Source organism: Lygodium microphyllum, chromosome 13 (genome assembly GCF_053477565.2).
Source record: "Lygodium microphyllum isolate KBCC chromosome 13, Lygodium_microphyllum_v1.1.10, whole genome shotgun sequence".
In the NCBI taxonomy this organism is placed as follows: Eukaryota; Viridiplantae; Streptophyta; class Polypodiopsida; order Schizaeales; family Lygodiaceae; genus Lygodium; species Lygodium microphyllum.
In genome coordinates this window covers 73945259-73961129 of record NC_141147.1, presented here as the reverse complement: position 1 = coordinate 73961129, position 15871 = coordinate 73945259, and the positions used below count along the sequence as shown (strand labels likewise).

At 37.3% G+C, this 15871-nt stretch overlaps 2 protein-coding genes across 11 annotated transcripts; one reads left to right on the top strand and one right to left on the bottom strand.

Moving 5' to 3' along the window:
* Window positions 1-1118: 1118 nt before the first annotated feature.
* LOC148026771 (uncharacterized) lies at window positions 1119-8043 on the bottom strand. 8 transcript variants are annotated; one of them, XR_015692895.1, is made up of 6 exons: window positions 7621-8043; window positions 6543-6735; window positions 2564-4349; window positions 2431-2454; window positions 2299-2322; window positions 1119-2025 (listed from the first exon to the last, which is right to left on the bottom strand). XR_015692895.1 is itself a non-coding variant. In XM_087691262.1 (4 exons), exons 2-4 carry the CDS (start codon window positions 2559-2561, stop codon window positions 1836-1838), a joined length of 345 nt encoding a protein of 114 aa, XP_087547388.1. In that variant the 5' UTR covers window positions 2562-2608; window positions 2771-2886; the 3' UTR covers window positions 1119-1835. The 8 variants fall into 8 exon arrangements, 2 of the variants coding, with proteins under 2 accessions (XP_087547388.1, XP_087547387.1); XR_015692894.1 differs by having other exon boundaries at window positions 2299-2318; window positions 2431-4349; XR_015692893.1 differs by having other exon boundaries at window positions 1119-2454; window positions 2564-2608; window positions 2771-4349.
* Window positions 1266-6374, top strand: LOC148026772 (protein NRT1/ PTR FAMILY 8.2-like). 3 transcript variants are annotated; one of them, XR_015692888.1, is made up of 5 exons: window positions 1266-1639; window positions 2724-2941; window positions 3595-4166; window positions 4625-5633; window positions 5758-6370. XR_015692888.1 is itself a non-coding variant. In XM_087691260.1 (4 exons), the coding sequence occupies exons 1-4, from the start codon at window positions 1396-1398 to the stop codon at window positions 5580-5582; spliced, it is 1992 nt and encodes a 663-aa protein (XP_087547386.1). In that variant the 5' UTR covers window positions 1266-1395; the 3' UTR covers window positions 5583-6374. The 3 variants fall into 3 exon arrangements, 1 of the variants encoding a protein (XP_087547386.1); XR_015692889.1 differs by lacking the exon at window positions 1266-1639 and adding an exon at window positions 2029-2149 and having other exon boundaries at window positions 5758-6372; XM_087691260.1 differs by having other exon boundaries at window positions 4625-6374.
* Window positions 8044-15871: the final 7828 nt, after the last annotated feature.

Below are 15871 nucleotides of genomic sequence, written 5' to 3'. Positions count from 1 at the left end.
GGGGGAAATTCCAAGTATTAGCATTTCAAAATCCATGTGTGCAAAGTACTAATCTTTCAAATAATGGTACTTGTAAGAAAATATATTTGCATTATCCTTGGCCTTGTATATATGCCTTTTTCACTCTAGGATATCCTTAGACTTGCAATCTTCTACTTTAATACCACTCATTACACTTTATATTGTGTGCTCTTAAGCTTCTTCTTCTCCAAGATTTGTGTGTACATTCTTGCAATCCTAAATCTAACAATAATATGATAAGCCCATATCTTATTAACGAACTCCCACACTCCTCCATAAGTACATTTTTGTAAATTGTATAAAGTTAAAATTTCCTTTTTTTCTTGTGAACTCACGCAATAGGCACATCGCATTGAGTGAAACCCCCACCCCCTTAGAGGATCTTGGGATATCCAGAGCATGAATCTCTCATCATGGTTTGCAAAAAGGCCTTCTCTTCCTTCACTTTATCTTGTCTCTCACACACCCTTGTCAAATAGGAAGTATATTTTGCATGCTCAAAATTCCATTGAGTTGAATCTTACCTTTTGGGATATAACTTTACTAGACGCTCCCTTTAATTTGCAACACGACAAGGTGGCCATTTAAAACATTCTTGAATTTTAAGGTCGCTAATAGATTTTTTCCTATCTTAATAAAGGGAAAGTATTGGCCTCCCAAATAACGAATATTTTGGGGAAATTTCCAATTATTAGCATTTCAAAATCCATGTGTGCAAAGTACTAATCTTTCAAATAAGGGTAGTTGTAAGAAAATATAGTTGCATTATCTTTGCCAAACATTTAGGCTTTAAACATTTGTAGGAAATTTTCCTTGTATGGCCTTTTCAACATGTATAGTTTATAACTAATTAGAAGTGCTAATGCTAAACTACTCTTCAAAATCCTAGGCTACCCTTGAGATATGAAAGCTAATTTAAAACATGAAAATGAATAGTTTAATTAGAAGCAGTATTTAGAATCACCCTTCAAAATTGTAAGTCCTATTGTGGCATTGCCCTTGAAAATGGGAATAACATTGAAATGTGAGAGCTACTTTAAAGATCAGACTTAATTAAAAGTGCTAATCTAGAATTATCATTAGAACGGGACTCGATGTTCAAAAGATAAAATGTAATTGATTAATGAAAATAGATTTACCTAAAGGTTTGAGTAATTCCTTCAAAAGACCAAATGTAATTGATTAATGAAGATAGATTTGCCTAAAGGTTTGAGTAATTCCTTCAAAGAGGTGGCCACCCCTTCCCTAAATCACGACCCCTCTCTCTCTCTCTCTCTCTCTCTCTCGGGGGCAGAGCGATTACACTGAAACGAACTAACCCCTGAGCAGGCCAGATGATCAGACTCGCCATATTCTCAGGATGGACTGATAATAATGTCGATGATGATGCAGAAGATGGAGAGCGACAAGGAGAATGCAGACCCTTTGTCTACCCCCAGCAAACCCCATCTGCATCACAAACTGAGGCCCACCCCCTCGCCCAACCAGCAAATTAGCCTCACTGATCATCACCCTGAGCAGCATTGCCACCTTGTCGGTGATGGCGCGGTCGATTTCCATGGAAATCCTGCCTCCAAATCAAGAACTGGCAACTGGAAAGCCTGCATTCTCATATTTGGTATTGCATACAATCATCTAAAAAACCCATCAGCCGCTAAATTCAATGATGATTCAATGCAAAGAGACCATAGCTGATTCAAATCAGGAACTTGCAGTTGAAAAGCTTGCATTCTCATTTTTGGAATCACTTACATCTGTCTAAGAAACCCATCGGCCGCCGAATTCGATGATGATTCAATGCAAATGGACCACAACTAATCCAAATCAAGAATTGGCACATGGAAAGCTTGCATTTTCATCTTTCGTATCGCATACATCCATCTGGGAAACCTGTTGGCCGCATGATGATTCAATGCAAACAGACCTTTGCGGCTCCTATCCTTGACATACAGACAGACGTATGACAGTGGCAATCGCACTTGCCATAATGTCATTCCCTTTTCACTGAGAAAATGTCAGACAAAACGATGACCATTAATGTGCTTGGCAAGCTTGCTCCATATCCTCAACACACAGACAGAAGCATGACGATGGCAATCACCCCTGTCCTTATGACAATCACACAGAAGTATGACAATGGCAATCACACCTTTCATTATGTTATTCATTCATTTTCGTTAAGAAAAATGTAAGACAAAACAATGAGCATTGCAAGCGCATCTGTAAGAATGGTACTTCCATTCAAAATGATGTCAGATGCCATAAAGCTCTTTGTACCTGGATTCACATACAGTTGTCTGTCTAGAGAGAAACAGAGCACAGTCAGCAAACAATGAGCATGGAAAGCACACTTGTAAGAATGGTACTTCCATTCAAAAATAATGTCAGATGCCACAAAGCTCTTTGTACCTGGATTCACATACAGTTGTGTGTCTAGAGAGAAACAGAGCACAGTCAGCAAATGGTTTCATAGTTTCTGAAGCAAATTTGTAACCACAAGTTCCTTTTAGACACTTGTATTGAGTTCGTAATCTGCGCATACCATGTCATTGATGGACATTATGTTGTGGGAGCTCAGTGGGAACACCTGTAAATTCTGAAATTCTTATGAGATCAATATTCTCCAATGCTGAAATAGCATATGATTATGTTAATTATGTTGACAAACATGAACTGATCTTGTATATGATTGAATTGATTAGGCTGTGAAGTGTGTGAGAGGGTGGCTTTCTATGCTATCTCCTCCAACCTGGTTATGTATTTGACCAGGGAGCTGCATGAGGGCATAGCTGAGTCTGCCAGAAATGTCAACAACTGGACTGGCACAACCTTTCTGACCCCTCTCATTGGTGCTTTCCTTGCTGACGCTTTGTTGGGCCGCTATTGGACCCTCGCCACCTTCTCATGTGGCTACTTTCTGGTGGGTATCATCATTCAATAACTTCAACTTATCGCACATAACATCATTACAATGTACAAAACATGCCTCAAATAAGACTATTTTCTAGAATGGTCATTGTTCTCTGGAGTTTCAATGTGATCAAAATTTTTTTAAAAGCTGGCTGCAAACAAACAATATGCACAATAAAGAAAACTTCAAAAGCCTCTCTCTCTCTCTCTCTCTCTCTCTCTCTCTCTCTCTCTCTCTCTCTCTCATGCATTCACACATCAACATAATAGGAATGTAGATATCCACAAGTTCTAAGAGAGAGGAAGGTACCTTCTAGCTAGCTAAATTCAAAATTTCACTGTAACATGCCTCCATATTTTTGAAGATGAAGCTCAAAGTTTTCTCATCCAAAAACCAAAACAGATCATCTGCATAAACACACAACCTCCAATTTGACAGCATCCGGGGATCCATATTATGTTAATATTAGCATACCTCACATTATTAATACTTGAAAGACACACAGTAGCCACCTCAGAACTATGGAAAAAGCTGCCTCTTTACCTCAGTAGGCCTTTATTATATGGGTGATGCAGATGCACTTCATTGCTTCCATTTTTCTCCTTCAAGTTCTGTGTTTTCATTATTCATTGCTGTTTAACTTCAAATTTCTGTTTTCACAGGCTCTCGTTTTTGTTACCTTGGCAGTGTCCCTGCCTTCCCTTCGACCACCAACATGTCAGAAACTCGCCAGCAACAAGATGTTTTGTCCACCTGCCTCAGCAGGCCAAGTGGGGTTCTTTTATTTTGCGCTATATTTGATGGCATTGGGTGCAGGAGGGATAAAATCCAATGTGTCATCTTTTGCTGGGGACCAGTTTGATGAGATGGATCCAGTAGAGGGCAGGAGAAAGACCTCCTTTTTGAATTGGTGGTTTGTAAGTATCAGTTTTGGAACCATGCTTTCAGTGAGCATATTGGTGTATGTGGAGGACAACATAGGCTGGTCATGTGGTTATGCAGCTGCAATGGTGGTGACTGGCATTGCCACAGCCGCCTTCTTCTTTGGCACACCTGTCTATAGACATCAGCTGCCTTCAGGAAGCCCATTGACCAGAGTTATGCAAGTCATTGTGGCAGCTGCATGCAAATGGAGAGCTCCTGTACCTGCTAAGGAGGAACTGCTGTATGAGGTGGATAACAAGGACTCACTGCTCTCCCACAGAAACAAGCTCCCTCACAGCAAGGAGTTTGTGTAAGTGCCACAATTGAAGTAATATTTCCACATCGTGCCTTCTAGAAAGTCTAGCACAAGAACTCTGCAGAGTACCCTCCTGCAAAGTCAAAGAATGCTCCTTCAGTCTGCTTGGTTTTCAGAGAGCTAGTAGTACTGTCTTTAATCCTCACATACTCCTTATAGAGGCTAACAGATTGGAACCTGTGAGCACACAAAGTAAAACATTGACAAAATGAGACAGTAATGCCTCTCATGCACTCTGATTATGAAGAGTCTAAATAAGCATCAATTACAGTACAGAAAGGTCACATTTTTCCATTTTACGACATGAAGGCGAAGGCTGTATGGTGATAATGGAGAAATTAACCTTTCACTGCTTGGTAGACCAAAAAGAAACATCATCAAAGCATTAAAAAGCAGAATGTGTTCTGTCTGATGCTCTTGGAACTATTCTCTGTTTTTCCTTACTAATGCAGGTTCCTAGACAAAGCAGCTGTGGTGTTGGTCACTGATCGACCCGGCCAAGGCAGCACGTCAAACCCATGGTGTTTGTGCACAGTCACACAGGTGGAGGAGGTGAAACTGCTGCTCAGAATGATGCCCATCTGGTGCACAAACCTTGTGTTCTCAGCTGTCTTTGCCCAGGTGGGCACTTTTTTTCTTGCTCAGGGGGCCACCATGGACAGACACATGGGCCCTCATTTTGAGATACCTGCTGCTTCTTTCCCTCTTTTCATCACCCTCACCATCTGCATCCTGCTGCCGCTGTATGACAAGTACTTCGTGCCGTTCGCGAGGCGAATTTCTGGAAATGAAAGAGGATTAACTATCCTGCAAAGGATTGGGGTTGGACAGGTAATATCCACACTGTCCATTGGGTCAGCCGCATTGGTGGAGATAAGGCGGCTGCACATTGCAAAGGATGAGGGGCTGTTAGATAAGCCAGGGGAGGTGGTACCTATGACCATCTTTTGGCTGCTGCCTCAATATGTGTTAACAGGGGTATGTGAGGTATTTATATCGGTAGGACAGCTTGAATTTTTCTATGACCAGGCCCCCGACTCGATGCGCAGTGTGGGTACTGCTCTATATTTGAGCACAATAGCAATTGGGAGCTTCATCAGTGGTCTATTGGTGACGATTGTGTGCAAGGTTACACAGAGAGATGGAAGTGATGGCTGGATAGGGAACAATCTCAACAAAAGTCATCTTGATTACTTCTATTGGCTGCTTACTGCCATGAGCACACTCAACTTTATACTGTATGTGGCTTGTGCAAACTGGTATACATACAAGTGCGTGAATGGAGCAAGAAGCCCATCTTCTTCTCCTTCTACAGCATCCTCCTCCTCCTCATCTGATGAAGATGGCAGACCCAACTGTGTAACACCATTGACACCCGAATTGCTGAGTTACAAAGAGCTTCAACCATAAAATTGTAGTATCAAGACAGCTAACCATGTCTTGCTTTCTCCAGAGGAGAAGGTATGTTTTCAATTCAATTATTTGTTTACTAGTAATTATGTACTGATTTTGAAGAGCGCGTAGAATAAGCAGCCCAAGAGACCACTTTCCATGACTATGGACTAATATAGCACCACTGGTGCAGCCGGAGGCCAAAATTTTCCCATCTTCAGGCCGCAGAGAGTTTCTTACATTTCAAGTGTAATTCCAACAAAGGAGAAGGAAAAACCAGATTTGCACTAGGGGGATAATATCATGTCTATGATTGTGCAAAATTTTATGTCATTTCCTCCACTGGATTTGAAAAACTCAGATTGTCATCAGTTTGTAGTTCTCTTGCAAAATTCTCAGCTTATTAACCTCATATAATCAGATTTTAAGTTTTATGTTGATTACTGCGCATATTTGGTATTCACAAGAGCTTGTGAACCATTTTATACTTTGACAGTCTGTTTATATGCATATGTGAGCTTGTTGAAATGAAATGAACCCATGTATATCTGAGCTTATTAAGTAACTTACATAGTGCAAAAGTAAAAATATTGTTTGAGGTTTGGCATATAGTTCTCTAATAGTTTTGATTGTAGGCAAATGTCCTATTTCTCTGTTGGAAACCACTTCAATGAAGTGGAAGCATCGCTTGTGCGGTAAAGTGTTGAAATGAAGAGTCTGCTTATTTTATGTCTCATTCTCAGCACTACCATGCCCAAGCTTCTTGTCTCCATTTGTGTTGTTACACATGAATGACATGCACAACAACTACAAAACCTCACCTTGATGAGACAGATGTGAAAGACTTGTAAACCTTTGTGCTCATAATATACTCATTGACAGGCAAATCAACTTGGATGCAATAATTGAAATAGAAATAATACATGATAGCACTGGTCCAATGTATATAATTCTGAATGGTAAAGGAAAAGAGCATACTGTATGTGGACGGAGCAATATAGGGAGGGTACCAATCCCCACTACACTTCCAGATCACAAAGATGACTCACTTATCGAAAGTGCGAGGAAACTAAAGCTTGAGATTGGAAACATTGTGTGCAGCTTAACCATCACTATTTTGCAATGGGTCAATCTCATGACACCTTGAAAATGTTGCAGCCACCACTCTTATCTGCATCATGTCAAGTCCAAAAGTAAGTGCCGAGGACAGAAGATCCACTGGAGATTCAAGTGGCCCTCAGAGCTAGTGCTTGATAACAAAAGGCTTGAGAAAAGAGCACAGCTGTGGTTAGTTAGAGCATATACTACTTGGCCCATTCAACTTGTTTTTTCACAGCCATGTTAAACTTTTATAATGCAAACAAGAACAAAATGAATGAAAAGACAAAATCCAGATCAAAATGAGGCCTTGACATGCCATCTATCACTCACTTTCATGCCTATAATTTGAAGGTCCTGGCTAGAAAACAAACAACAGGGTCAAGAAAAGGGTATGCTCTCCTCTTCTCACAGGACAAAGAAAGGCCCTCTGACACTCAGAAATGTGAAGGTTCTCAATATTCCACATCCTCCCTGAAGGTGCCTACAGCTGTGCCAAATGACCTCTGAAGGGGTGGATGATGCGCAGGCAAATGGCCCTAATCGCTTTTGCTAGGCATATTGTATGCTGCTCAATCATCTGATTGCATTGCATTTCCAGACATGCCAAGCTATTCATTGCTGATAATCTCTTGCCCACATCCCTAACCTTCAGTTTTTTTCAAGCACATCATGGGCCATGACGACCCCAACAAACACCTCCTGAACTCCTCCATTCAATTAGCAACCCATATTTTGAAGACGTATCTGCCACCGTACCATTGCCAACAGAACAGCATCTTTTTGCAGCAAAGCCTCTTGCATGACCACCGCATATTCCTTGGCTCTTCACACATTGCTCTTCAAAGTGCAAACCCTCATCATAAAAGGAGGGCTCTACAGTTACATAAGCTCAAAGCATTCACTTGTTTGCTGCTCAGAATCAGAAAGCCTGCTCCATACATACACATAAACGTACCGTCGGTAAAGTTTCTCAAATACTTTCTTGCAGTTCTGTGAGGAGCATGAAATCTGCATCTTGTATGTTTTGGACGATCCTTCTCATACACCGACGACCCACATGCTGGTGAATATGGAAGGACAGGCCCTCTATCACTATTTGTTCATTCCTGGCATGATCCAAAAGGTTCGTACTTGCGATAACCACTTCACTGCTTCTGCATCAATACCGCCACTGAGCGCTTCTGTGCAACAGAACAGGCCATCTTTCATATGCATACCTGCAACTGTCTGGTATCCACCAGCTCACTCGTTCATCAACCCTCCTCTCACATGAACTCCCGGATCAATTCCCATTATAATACCCAAATTTGTTTTACATAAATACCCACATTGTGAATTATGGCATCATCATGAGCTCCTACGAGGGAGAGAACCAGGAGGGAACACATACCTAGCCACATGCGGTTGGGAGGAGGGGGTTTGCCAGCCCACAACCCCTTAGACGAAGTTTAGGACAAAACTGCCATTACAATTCTTACATTGTAAATTGTGATAACATTATGAGCTTCTGCACGGGAGACATCGCGTGCCTCTCTCTCCCCCCCTAGATTTATGAAATGAATTTTTTAAATTAGATATATGAAATTAGATTTATGAAATGAAATTTTTAATTAGATATATGAAATTATATGATATTTTAATGGTTAAACATGTGTATACAATGTGTACATAGTACATACTCTAAAAACATCCACAAATATACATATACCATTTTTAAAATTTTGATTTTTTTAAATTGAACATATGGGATGAGATAATAGTTTTAATGGTTGAACATTCATGCAATGTAAACATGCTCTAAAACCATACATAAATGCACATAGACTAAAAAAATACATAAGCAGTACATGTACACATACACATATACAAGTGCACATACATACACACATGTATGAATGTATATATATGTATGCATACATGCTCACAATGCATAAACATATATGAGTTAGAGAAAAAATGGAGAGAGAGAGAGAGAGAGAATGGATACACACATCTAAAATATACACTTACATACATGCACAGACACATACACATATGTAGACACATATATCTATGCACAAATATATATATGTAATTTATACATGCATGCGCATGCACACATATACACATGCGTACATATATGCACACTTCCGGTGAAAAAATATGAGAGACAAAATGAAGAAAAAGAAAGGAGAGAAAATAAAAATGACGAGAGGGAGAAAGAGGACATACATTTTTAAGATCACATAAATAGACATACACGTATTAAACATATATATACATACATACACATATACACTTATATGTGCATGTGCATATACACAGAGCATAGAAAAAACAAGAAGATACAAAAAGAAAAAAATGAGTATGTGCATGTGTGTGTGTGTGTGTGTGTGTGTGTGTGTGATTTGCATTACATACATACATGCATCCATTCTGCACACTAAAGGGTCTTCTACTATACATCTAGGAAGGATATTCCTTTTTCCATGAAAAGGGTGTTCTACTACGCATTTGGAACGGGTGCTTACTTGCAACCTGGTTAATGATACAATATTAGATATAGAGTGGTATATGATAATGAGTGTACTTGCATAAAGACGCATTGGGTGTGCCAGTGGTGACAAATGCAAGACATCTCAACTAAATAGCCTATGGTACAATAATATCAATAAACAATGGTTGGTGGCATGATTCTTACCCACATTGAATAAATAGTATTTGGTCTCCCCTGTAAGAAGATTTCCAATCTGTTGAGGATGTAAACATGGTGGTTCTTATCGGCAGGTCTTGGTTACTTCTTGAAATCTGTACCTCTTATGGTTAGCAATCCTATTCGAATATGTCTATTGCAATCACCAATATTTATACAGCACAAATTGGTGTACTACATCATAATACATAAGCCCCACTAACAATGGGCTTGTACTATAGGATGGAATAAAAACCATTATATATTCTCATTCCTTGGTAATTTCATTCCCAAACCATACAAAATATCTATTGTGCTTCATGGACCTACCATGCTAATTGCCTATCCTCACCCACTCCATTTTGGATGTTCTTGACTTTCTAGTAATTACTTTACCAATCAATAGTCTCTCCTTGCTCTCCAACAATCTCTTTCTCTCTCACAATGGCTAGAATAAACTTCCACTAGCCCCTAAAAACGTTTTTCTTACTTGCATGGGCAAGTTTTGCCAAGTGACAGCTCTCAAATTTTATTTTTTAACATTATCTAGCTAATAATTAATTAGCTAGATCGATTTGTTTTCCAAGTATCCCTAAGTGGGTATTAACTCTTAGACTAGCATTAATTAATGAATTAATACCTAGTCTCTAATGTCCATCGATATTAGTGGCTAGTAAATTGGTCCAAGCTAAAATATGACACCAAGTACCACCTAGTACCTGTCAAACATAACTTATTCTAACTTTGGCCTTTAACACCCACTACATCCTCAAGATCCTTTACCATGAAATAATTACTATGTGCATCACATGTGCTAAACAACCTTGCAAATTTGATTAATATCTTAATCAAATATTATCGATAAATTAGATCATCTCAAAATGTCACGTCCCTGTGACACCATTGAGGGTATGGATGCTAGCAAATTGCAAGAAATTAAGAACTTGTGTGCTGATAGATGGTACATATTGCATTCTCCTTTATATGTGGTTGTTTATATTAAGCCATTGTCTTTCTCTAGAGTAGAATGTTGGACTAACCATTTATTGGTGAATGTCCTTCACTTGCTTTGATTAGCACCTATGCTCTAATCTCCTACCTCAGAACTATGATGCCCAACTCCCACATGCTGTAAATTTGGTACAAAAAGTTGGACTCTCCAAGGCTGGTGGTCTCCTATGAATATTTCATTATAGATCAATTACTTGGTACAATAGTGGGTGATCTTATTGCTTATGTATGATCCTTGTACTTGGCCATAATAACTATTATGAGCTTGTCCAACCAATGCATAGCCACTTGGACATGGACTCCTAGCTTGCATCATGCTACAATAGATCATTCATATCCATCATCCATCTCCTACACACTACTGCTATTAGATGGAACAAGTTTGGTGTAAAGTGTATGGCGAGTTGCCAAATGATAACCACGTACATGCATGGGCTCAACTTCTTCTCTCTGCTAAGCTCATTATTGCACAAGTGTATGCTTCTCCCTTTCACCAATAAGCTTATTGCTATGAAATGAAAGATCTCTCACCAAGGATGAGACAACTTCAAGTGGGTGAAGTTGGATGTGCTCCTCCATGGCTAGAGAAAGATGATATTGTGTTAGCATATATGGATATGAATGATAAGATAACCAAACATGTTGTAGTATGTGAAGTGGATAGAGAAAAAAATGAACGTAAATTAGCATGGTTAGAGAAATATCACAATCAAAATAACTTATGGAAAGTTTCTATAGAGGATAATTGCACGAGGGAATGGAATTATTGTATCACAATAGTATATTGATGGTTGATAAATAAAAAGAAAGAGATAAATATTACATTGTAGAGAATTATGCAGTAGGTTGTAAAAGTAGGTTTTAAATTTCTCTAACCATGCTAATTTAAAAGTAGGTTGTAAAATTAGCATGGTTAGAGTTTTGTAAAAGTGGAAAGAGAAAAAAATAATGTAAATTAGCATGGTTAAAATTATAATGCAATGTATTTTGTAGAAATCAAGTACTTTTGTAGTTGGAGAAGATACTAAAGATGATCAAGAAGAAGTATAACAAGTTTATTTGAAAACTTTTATTTTCTTTTTGGAGTTACAATGTTTTCTTGAATTATGATCCCAAGCTTTTATCAATGAAAAAAATAATGGTTTCGATCATAATGCATGTTGACACGTTAAGGTTTGTCAATAAAACTATGATGCATGTTGCTAATCATTATTTTCTAGAATATTCATGCTTTTTATTTGAATACTGAGTTTTCTTTTAAACAAGATGGAGATAGAGGATGTTTATAATTGAGAATTACCTTCGCATACACATCATGATTCAAATCACATTGAAAATGATAAGAATTTTGATATAGTGCATATGATATTTATAATTATTTTTAACAAAAATTATTATATCATTTTATCGATATGTTTCATTTTCTTTTAAAAATGATATGCTCAATAACTATAGATCATTTACCGACCTTCTTATACATGCTACACGGGTTAGTTATCTTTCAATGATTTTTAAAAATTAAATATTAATACATATCATATTGTAATTTAATATTATTAATATTTTTAAAAATTATAGATTGAGGAGAACACTATGTTGGCAAATAATGTTATAGTTCATCAAAAAAGCAAACGAATCTCAAAGATAATAAGATATTTCTCATTCTTTTAGTCTTTATAATTTGTATTAAATATTATCTTTATTTCATTTATTTATTTTTATCTTTTAGTGGAGCGAAAAGATGAAAGATAACATGAAGAAAAAGAAGAAAAAAGCTTCAAGGGATATTGAGAATCATAGTAAATCCAAGCTATTATGAGTATCTCTTAAGATAAATATGCTTAAATATTATGGATGTCTTTTTTTTTATAACTTAGCCCTTTTATGATGCTTAATAGGGATTGAAAACTCTAATGTACTTATTATGAGCCATGCCAAGACACTTGATAAAGGCCAATCATCTTAAGTTATATGTGTTGTGTTTATTTAGTGCATGCGTGTATTGCTAAATATGTAAATATAACTTATTTTTACTAAAACTATTTTTTTGGAATTGCAGAGTATGTTGCATGAGGTGGATGAAGAAACAATCTTGTTAAATTTTTTGGATATTGCTATAGTGGTCGGGATGAAATATATACATCATTAAAATCAACTTTTAACATGATCAAGAGAGATCCCACTTTCACTATGAAAGAATCATATAGAGCATAATGTGGATGCCATGAGAAAGGCTATAGTATAGTGGCTTGTGGTGCAAAAACAAGTTATAATAAAAAATACAATCATTGGAAGTTTAAGCCTAGATGATGTTCATGTAGTAAGTTGTATGATAAAGTTACTACATATATGTTAAATGTTATAATTTACTATATAGTAACTTTTTAAAATAAAGTTAGTATAAAGATAATGTCTATTTATGAAGTTACTATATAGCAACTTTTTTGATAAAGTAATTATATAGATAATTATGATAATAAACTTCCTATATAGTAAGTTAACCAAAAAAGCTTTCTATATAGTAAGTTAACTAGAAAAATCTTTTTATATTGGAAACTATCTTTAGAGGTTAACAATCTAGTAAAGTTTGATTGTTCCAATATTAGACTCTTTCTAGCTATGTGGAAATATAACTAGCAAATTCTATTCTTTTTCCTATATAGAAAGTGGTTTAGAGTTTCTTGTGTACAACAATTGTTATGGGCTAGTCTAACATTGACCTCCCAAGAAATGCACATGCTCCTAGATGGGCACTTATAGCATGCATCATGGTTATACTAAAGTATTTATGCAAATCATCTGTCTTCTATTCACTACTATAGGTAAAAGGAACAAGTTTTGGTCAAGACATTTGGCGAGTTGCCAAAAGAAGACCGATGATGACCATGGACTCAACTTCTCCTCTCTATTGACCATTTCTACATGATATTGTAGCTGAATATTATCTATGGAGGGATATTAAATGGATAGTGGTTGGATATCCCTAGTACTCACAATAGACATTTTTAGTTTTCTAGAAAGTGATTGTAGTCCTTAGAGATATTCTTGCCATGGAGTGCTTATCCATGAATAGCCTTCTTGCTTCATGTCTATATGAGACAACCCTCTATGGAGGAATCCTCCCACTAACTTATATAATTGCTTAGAGATACAATATGCCTCTCATGTTATATGGAATTTTGCATATAATTATACATACATTCTTTTTTGATACGGTAGGAATTGAACCTATTGTGTATAAAGATAATGGGGGAATGTTTGATGTTACTAGAATTTTATGCTTAGCATGCATCTTTTGTACTCACAAGTATACTTTAAATACTAAAGGGAACATTTTTGGAGAGCCATGCAACCCAACCTTTTCAGTTGACCTCAAAACATATGCTTTGATGCCAACTTAACTTTCCTACCTTCTTATGATTCCAAAATAAGTCCGGTGGATGGACATGTTGGTTATTTTTACATAAAGATTTTATAACTATTTGAAGGTCATAACTGGTGTATACCATGGGACTACCTGAATGTCTAAAGGTGGTCCCCTCTAATTCCACCTCCCCTAGATATAGATCCTAGTAGGTATGGGTTGATTTGGTGGGTTTAACCATTCTGCAGATGAAAAGGTGTTCTACTATACATATAAGAAGGATATTCCTTTATCCATGAAAAGGGTGTTCTAATATGCATCCAAAGTGGATGCTTACTTACCACTTGGCTAATGATACAATATTGGATATAGAATGGTATCTGATCATGAGGGTACTTGCATAAAGATGCATTGGGTGTGCTAATCACTAGGCTAGTGACAAATGCAAGACATATTAACTAAATAGCATATGGTGCAACAATACCAATAAAAAATGGTTGGTGGCATGACCCTTACCCAGATCCAATAATGGTATTTGGTCTCCTTTACAAGAGCATTCCAATCGATTGAGTATGTAAACATGGTGGTTGTTATTGGCAAGTCTTGGTTACTTCTTAATATCTGTACCTAGTCACAATATAACTAAAACCCAAGACTTCAAGAGTCTGCTAAGTTTGGTTCTCTTATGGTTAGAAATCCTATTCGAAGATGGCTATTGCAATAGCCAACCACCAATATTTATATAGTACAAATTGGTGTATCATGTGCAATCCATGTGAATTTATGACAAACTCTAGTGGTGGCATGTCATTCTAAATCCCCATCTCAAGCCCAAATTTATTTTGGTACTTCCGCATGTTATCATGCTGGGTACCTCATGCCTGAATACATAAGCTTGACTGATAGTACAATTGTGCTATAGGGTGGAATAAAAACCATTATATTATTGGGAGTGAAGGTGCATATGCCTATGCTGCCCATGTATTACTACAATGATAGTACCCACACACCTATACACTACAAGTAGCAGATGCCCATTATTGTCACTTCATTCTTTATTCTTTCAGTGACATTTGGATAAGGGAAGGCCGATCACACATTGTGACTATCGAAGTTTCCACATCTTGAATCTCTCTCTTTTGTTCTCTTACTCTATCCACCATAGGTGACTCCTCCATTACTTTTGCTTGCACATGCTCTCAATTGAGTCTCTCCTTTCAATTGGTATCAAAGCATTGATTCGAGAATCTTCTCTTCAGCATGCTTCAACCAACATTTGAAACCTCAAACTCAAGGTTTAATGGTTGCCCCTCAAGAAGGTATGCATTAGCCCTGTGCTTCATAGTCAATTTCTCATCTTGTATGGGCTCCTTCTCGACATCAAGTAGACTCAATTGAGCTTCACAAGTACTCGAGTGTGGCCAGTAATAGCAACAAACAAGATAAACTTGATGTGTACTCTATGCAGGATAGACCTACTATTTACTATGTGCAAGACAAACTTGCTATCTATTCTTTGAAAGACAAACTTGCTATCTACTCTATGCAGGATAGACCTATTGTTCACTTTATGTAGGATAGATGTGTTGTTCATTGTGTTGCATGATAGACCTATTGTTCACTACATTGAGGACATACCTACTATTTATTGTGTTCAAGACAAACCTATTGTTAACTACTGTTTAGGATATACCTGGTGCATATTGTCACATCAAGCTAATTGACTGTGAAAGTTTATGCCTATTGCCATTTGAAGATGTTCGGGTACTTAAGTGCATGTATTGATATATGACATTGATATTGGACTCGATTGAGTTATGTCTATGCTCTCTAGATGCTATTTAGATGCAATTGTTGCCTAGTGGGTTGATTTGATTCATGATTTGATGCAATACCTATCGCTATCACGTTGTTGTCAGTGATATAGTCATCCTAATTGGCTATGTATTGAGCTTCTTTACACTTGCTTAGTCAGTTGTGTGTTTAGCAGATCTCTTTCATTATCTGAGACCTATTATATGCATGATAGTTATGCCTATTGGATGTATCCCACTTTGACACATTGATTTTGATAGTTCTCGATACGAGTTGCATGCTTAGTGACTTCAATGCTGGACTAAACATTTATTGGTGTATGTTCTTCACCTACTTTGATTAGCA

Bases quoted from the DNA above. Each gene is read 5' to 3' on its own strand.
- LOC148026772 (XM_087691260.1), top strand. From the start codon at position 1,396: ATGTCGATGATGATGCAGAAGATGGAGAGCGACAAGGAGAATGCAGAC. The intron at 2,942-3,594 runs GTGGGTATCATC...CTGTTTTCACAG, and splicing joins TCTCATGTGGCTACTTTCTG to GCTCTCGTTTTTGTTACCTT. The intron at 4,167-4,624 runs GTAAGTGCCACA...TTACTAATGCAG, and splicing joins CCTCACAGCAAGGAGTTTGT to GTTCCTAGACAAAGCAGCTG.
- LOC148026771 (XM_087691262.1), bottom strand. From the start codon at position 2,561: ATGCGCAGATTACGAACTCAATACAAGTGTCTAAAAGGAACTTGTGGT. The intron at 2,323-2,430 runs GTACAAAGAGCT...GTTTCTCTCTAG, and splicing joins ACAACTGTATGTGAATCCAG to ACAGACAACTGTATGTGAAT. The intron at 2,026-2,298 runs GTACAAAGAGCT...ACATTTTCTCAG, and splicing joins ACAACTGTATGTGAATCCAG to TGAAAAGGGAATGACATTAT.